General features: G+C 44.1%; 1 protein-coding gene across 2 annotated transcripts; it reads right to left on the reverse strand.

The window, feature by feature from the left end:
- Positions 1–1,330: 1,330 nt before the first annotated feature.
- LOC119339365 (metacaspase-1-like) lies at positions 1,331–4,797 on the reverse strand. 2 transcript variants are annotated; one of them, XM_037611459.1, is made up of 5 exons: positions 4,366–4,797; positions 2,868–3,198; positions 2,151–2,271; positions 1,729–1,992; positions 1,331–1,634 (listed from the first exon to the last, which is right to left on the reverse strand). In XM_037611459.1, the coding sequence occupies exons 1-5, from the start codon at positions 4,703–4,705 to the stop codon at positions 1,575–1,577; spliced, it is 1,116 nt and encodes a 371-aa protein (XP_037467356.1). In that variant the 5' UTR covers positions 4,706–4,797; the 3' UTR covers positions 1,331–1,574. The 2 variants fall into 2 exon arrangements, with proteins under 2 accessions (XP_037467356.1, XP_037467361.1); XM_037611464.1 differs by having other exon boundaries at positions 1,774–1,992; positions 4,366–4,795.
- Between the last annotated feature and the right edge of the window lie 1,684 nt (positions 4,798–6,481).

The following is a 6,481-nucleotide window of genomic DNA, read 5'->3' on the forward strand; positions in this document are numbered from 1 at the left end:
GGCTGCGGCGCGGGCACAGGCCAGCCCGGCCAGCACGGGGGCGCGGCGCGAGCACAGGCCAGCCCGGCCGGCGCGGCGCTGGCCAGCCGGCGTGGCGCGGGCGAGCGGGCCCGGCGCAGGCCAGCCTGGCCGGCACGACGCGGGCACAGGCGCGGGGCGACGCTGGCCAGCCCGGCGCGGCACGGGCGGCAGCGCAGGCCAGCCCGGCGCACGGCGAGTTCGAGCGCGGCGGGTAGGGAGCTAGGGGCGGGGCAGAGCATGTCCGTTTGGGGTAAAATCGCGCCTGCTGCGCGTTGGGCACAGATGGTTTCCTTCGTCTGTCCGTCCCCGGACGTCCGCCAAATCGCACCCCAAACGGACAAAAACGAACATCCGTTTGGGGTCGTGCGGTGGAGTTGGCCTTAAGGGCATGTACAATGGTTGATAAGGTAGTCTTATCTTAAGTATTGCATGTAATTTAGATATGACAAAAAAAAAGTCTACAATGGATCATCTCTTAGCCTTATCTTCAATAACTAGTCATTTCTAAAAATATGGTGAGACATATTGTGCTAAGAGATCATCTCTTGTCTTACCTTAAATAAGAGAAGACAAGCCTTTTCTTATGAGTTCTCTCTCCTCCACTTAATCATTTATCCTACGTGGCACTCCTAAGATAACACCATTGTACATGCCCTAAGATCGCCCAAAGTGTAACAACTGGCTTGATCAGGCTTGCCTGGACATTTTGGCTGGGTGTGGGGGTCCAACCGGGTGGCCGTTGACCAGGCGATGACTCTGCTGTCAGCCCTGACATTTAGGAAGGATTTAAGGGTCCGGTTGTACTCCCTCCGTTTTTAAATATAAGTAAATATAAGTCTTTCTAAAGATTCCAATATGAATTACATATGAAGCAAAATGAGTAAATCTACCCTTTAAACTATGTTCATATACATCTGTATGTAGTCCATATTGAAATATGGAGCAAAATGAGTAAATCTACACTCTAAACTATGTTCATATACATCTATATGTAGTCCATATTGAAATCTTTAGAAAAGATTTATATTTAGGAACGGAGGGAGTAGCTGACATGAAATCAGCGAAACCTTGTGTTAAAACAGATAGGGAGCATCGGTATTTCAAATTCCTTTAGGGAACGTACTCCCAGCAGTGGGTATTACATAGTCAGGCTGACGATCGGCCAAATTAGATAGGTTTCAGAACTATTGATCTGGCCGACGTGTACAAAATCAAATAAATATTAACAACTTCACAGATTCAGCAACAAAGAAAAATGCAACAATTCCAAGTTCAAAGAAAAAAAAAACGGATAAAAATCAACTGTAAATTAACCTGAAATCTTTCCAGCCCCTGCACCATATCTTATTATGTAGTCTTGAGTGACAGAAGAAATGGCGAATCCCTCACAGGGAACAATTCAAAGCGGGCAAACACTTCAATTCGAATATGAGCATCAAATAATACAAAGTTAGCTCTATATATGAAGGAGCCATTTCAACTAGCTGTACATGATAGTTAAACCCGGACTCATGATAGAATCACAGAACGCAATGGAGAATACCACAAATGTATCATAGTGAAAATGGTTTCGCATACACATCAAATGTGTCACATGCAGTTAGCTGTGGTTCCTGCAGGAATAGACAGAAATAGTCAATATTGTTGCCAAACTGAAAAGATGATTCCACGTAACTGAAAAATATGCTCCCAAGTAACTCCACCTACCAATAAGGATATTCTGAGATGCATATGCCAACCCCAAGAAGTTACCTGTCTCAATCCACCAGTACTAGCGCTTCCCCCTGTGAGAAGCATTGAAATGAGTGATGTAACTGCACCACCTCCAGCCATTGAGGCACCACTTCCCGTGTTCCGTATTGTCGAACGCATGGAGTTCAGGATACTCCCATATGTGGTGGCCTGGCCTTGTTCAATAGCTTGGATGAAGCAAAATGTCATTGCGCCAGTCGAAGTGATCTTTGACAAGGCCTGATAGGGAAAATTCCAAGTGAATCACATGTTAAAGCAGAGTAAAATAAACCTTAGTAAGAAAATAGTAAAATAAACTGCATGAAAGCATGGTTTGTCAAAGAAATTCTTATAATAATCACAAAAATAGTAGAGAGAATAAGTAGGTCAGAGCTTACTGAAGTATCCGCTGATGTCTGATTATCATCACAGCCGCTAAATGAAATAGCTTCCCCGCCACTAGTTCCTTTCCAGACACCAGATCGCGGTCTGTGATCTTCCCATACGTATTGCCCAGTTCTGTACCAAAATGGGTAAGAAACTTTAGCTGAAGATACACTACATCAGATATATAGAAAGAATTCGATGCTCTGTAGATCTATACTAGTCACTGCATTGACGGAGCCCAAACAGAACCTACAAGAAGAAGCATACAACTAGTACTATAATTTCGTCTCCAAAAAGCACATCACTATCCAAGGCTAGATAAAATTTCAACTGATAAGCCATGGACAATTTTTATGAGCATTCATCTTGAAAATGCTGCAATCCTGAATGATATGAAAAAATGTCATGGGACTACAAAAATATGACACTGAACAACAACTAAAAATCACATAACAACTTGATTTGATACTTAAGGGATGTAACATATAAGAACAGATCTACTACTGAAAAAGTTGGCGAAGAAGATTTTAGCTCGCTTATGTTGTCTTTAAATGACATTCCAGTAGAAAAATTAATCAAGTGCCAAAATATATCATCATGAACTTAATGTAATTATAACAAGACGAGTTCATGTTTCTTGCAAGGATAGTAAGGTAAAAAGTATTTCAAGATAATAAGATTCAATTTTAGGTTAAAAAATAAGTAATTTATCATGACAAGATAAGAACCTGCTCATTCTGCAGAGAAACGGCAAATCAAGTGCAGTCCCACTGTGGCAAGCATCTATGAGTGCATGAAGTTTAGCTCCATGGGGAAGTGGTCTAACAAGCGCAGCATTTATCTCGTCATCCACAATCATTCCCTGTGTCTCAAAATCCAACGGGCAGAGGGTTTCATCCATCCCATCAACTTCATCTCCACTGTAGCTTCTTTGTTGTGCCCCATGGCCAGAATAATGGAACACCAATGAGTCTCCAGGTTGACAACCTTGTAAAAGCCAATACATGGCCATCCTTATGTTATGCTTTGTTGGGATTTTGTAAGGGTCGGTTTGTTCTTCTGCAAAACAATAAAGTAACATATGCATATGTTATTGCGGGTTGGACGAGCTAAAATTGCAATAGATATCATCAGAAAACTAACAACATGTACCAGAGAGTTTACAACCAATCAAAAACTTGCAGTTACTAGATTACCTAATCTAAATCCAATGTAACAACATATCATAGTAAGAGAATATTCTTTATAATTAGAGTTGAAGTCTCTGCACCTAGTATGGTTGTGGCATTCCTATATTGTGAAAGATGCATTATGTGGACAATCTAGATCCACAGTAGCAGCTTGCTTAACGACAAGCAAAACTAGCATCATACAGCCTTTGCATTCTGATCAACAGCTCAGTAGTAGGAATATAATGGTTATCAAGGTTCAATGGTAGAAAGAAAACATTATCATCAAGTATCCCAGTAAATGTACAGAGCACAAAAGAATAGATGCTTGACACAAAGACCATCTAGATCTTGCATATTCAGTTTGGACAGGATAGTTCCTGCCTGTGGAATTGCATTTCCTTTTCTCTGACTAATTACGGTATTTGGAATAATAGACAGTATAAATAGCTAAAAGTAATAGACAAATGAGCATTTGCATTTCTTTAGATTAGATTCCTGTAACGATAAGTAACTAACAAGGTGTAAAAACAAAGCTCATGATTGACGGCTAATGGATCAAACCAGTCCATAAACCTTTACCTCAATTCGCATAACTCAACAGAACAATGCGACAGATCATTGTAAATAGCAAACCAAGTAACCAACCTTGTTAAGTGGTTTAAAAAAATCCCAGTTTACAGCTGAACTCATACTATTTATTTATAATTGTACGAAACAATCATTCATCTTAACCCAATTACAGGCCCGTACCATAATTGTTCTGATATACTCTTTCGATACCAATGACGCAAATTACCATTTCTCATCATCCCCCATCTCCTCTACACATTCATCACAGGTCGCATGGGGTAGTAAATAGCTAACAGGCAGATAATGAATCCAAAGCGCAAAGCTTTCCCCCAATCCCCCTACTCTATCCTATCCTAACCCTAATAGTAGATAGAAAACAAACGCGTCACATGCCGAAGCACAGACACGGGGAACTGTGGGTAGGCAATTTAACGTCCAACCATGGTGATAACAGCGAAGGAAACACCTTAGACGAGGATTTTACCGGTGAGCATGATGATGGAGTCGTCGGGGAACCTGAAGCGGGTGGTGAGGAGGTGGCGCATGCACTTGGCGTCGTTGATGCAGCCCTTGAGCTCGTGGCGGGAGAAGCGGTACGAGATCCCGCAGATCACGGCGCGCTTCCGCCCGTGCGCGGCCGGGGGAGGCGGGCCCCACGCCGGCGCCGTGGCCTGCGCGCCCCGGGCGGGATCGACGACGGGGCCAGGCGCGGGTGGCGCGGCGACGTTGGTGACGGCGCCGCAGATGGAGCAGCGGATGCAAGGCGCGCCGTGAGGCAACTGCAGCGGCGTGCGGCAGCCGGAGCAGTTGACGAGCATCATCATCTCGCCGGCGGCAGGCGGAGGCGGCAGACGCGGGTGCGATTTGGTGGGCGGATTCGGCTCGGGTCTCCTTTGCGCGTTGGGTGGAGTCGCCGCCGTTGGTGGTGGTTGTTGTCGGCTTCCATTCCTTTTTACAAGGGGAGGGATATATTCCGATTTCCGCCGGCCCTGCACGGTGCCTCCAAGTCTCGACTCCTGCCGTTGATCAACCGACCGACGGCTCGGATTGAATAATGTGGTGCTGTGTTGAAGTAGATGCGCGTAAGCTTTATTCCGTTGAGACACGGCAGAATCGCCCGTGACAGCACTGATTACATCATCAGTGTAGCCGGTGAACCATCCTCACTGATGTTCCTCGCCTCTTTTCGGCTTAGTAGAATATACGGTAAGTAGAGAAAAAAAAAACGCTAAGTTGTTGGGCAGCCCAGTCATTTTTCTTTCACTAGCGGTAGGGGCGTGCCCATGGCACATTGCTTGAGGTGTTTCTGTGCATTGCCAGGTAGGTGACCGAACTTTTCATTTGGTCTTCGGCGCTGTGGGTAGGACATTTAGATGAAAATATTGATGAACTCACTTCACAAATAGAACTTTGAATGCACTGCTTGCAATAGTAAGATACAGCAACATAACTACGTTATTGTAATGCACATTCATAAAATAAAATCAGACTTACTCCCTCCGTTCCAAAATAGATGACCCAAAGTAGGGTCATCTATTTTGAAACGGAGGGAGTACAAGCGAAGATAGGGGCATCATAGATATTAACGGGCTTATAGAAACATAGGAGGAGCAGTCTTACAGCGTAGATCAATGATCATATAGATGATAGGTGGTTTAGAAGTAATGAATAACACTGTCAAGTAGAGGCATGGTCCCCACATCATAAGGCATACTTAGCAGGTCCAACATAGATGGATTATACATACATGCATAAGTTGTTATTGACATCACGTCTATAGGCGATGTGCGGTGGGACAAGCGCTTTTGCCTTGCATCTGAAGGGGAAGGTGCAGATATCACCCTCGTGGATGTTTGCATGGTGGTGAAACTCTGACCGGTTGGTTGTGATGGTGGCCCTCGTGTCTGCTCCTAGAATGAGACAAAGAAACCATGGACATCATCATCTGCAATCTTGATTGGAAGCTGAAAGTACAAGTGCTTCCTTGGTGATTTTGGTAATTAATGACAACATATCTGTTGTTGGACTAATATTTTTATCGAGTATATTTCGGATGAGTTCAACAATGGAGTGACAAGGACAAGAGGATGTGAAACCCCTTCAAAATGCTAAGGACAAAGATTGGGAAAGGCTCAAGAGTCTTCATTTTCATTTTAGTGATCCAAGATCACATTGAGTCCATAGAATATCCAATACTATTAAAAGGGGATGAGGTGTTGCTTAATGGTCTACTTGCTCAAAGTGCTTAGTGATATTGCTCCAAAACCCTCAACCACTTTCTCATTTTCACATATGTCCAAAACCCAAAGTCAAACTCGTCCCCACAGATTTGATCTATCTGGCGCTACCGAGTTCACTTCACATAGCCACTGCCAGAAACTCTAATCAATTCAGTCACGCCGATTTGGATCTCGGTCTCACCGAGATGGCCTTGCAAACTCTCTTTGCAATTATTTTGGTCTCACTGAAATGTGCAATCAGTCACACCGAGTTTTCTTGACCAACTCTCTGCTTGATTAATTGCTGAAATCGGTCTCACCGAGTTCATGCGGTCGGTCTCACCGAGATGAGGTTTTGCCCTAGCCCTAGCACATCGGTCA

Source organism: Triticum dicoccoides, chromosome 1B, assembly GCF_002162155.2.
Source record: "Triticum dicoccoides isolate Atlit2015 ecotype Zavitan chromosome 1B, WEW_v2.0, whole genome shotgun sequence".
Taxonomy (NCBI): Eukaryota; Viridiplantae; Streptophyta; class Magnoliopsida; order Poales; family Poaceae; genus Triticum; species Triticum dicoccoides.

Excerpts from the sequence above, each read along its gene's own strand:
- LOC119339365 (XM_037611459.1), bottom strand. The coding sequence starts at position 4,705 with ATGATGATGCTCGTCAACTGCTCCGGCTGCCGCACGCCGCTGCAGTTG. Across the intron at positions 3,199-4,365 it reads CTCCATCATCATGCTCACCG|AAGAACAAACCGACCCTTAC; the intron begins GTAAAATCCTCG and ends ATTGTTTTGCAG. Across the intron at positions 2,272-2,867 it reads TTTCTCTGCAGAATGAGCAG|AACTGGGCAATACGTATGGG; the intron begins GTTCTTATCTTG and ends ATTTTGGTACAG.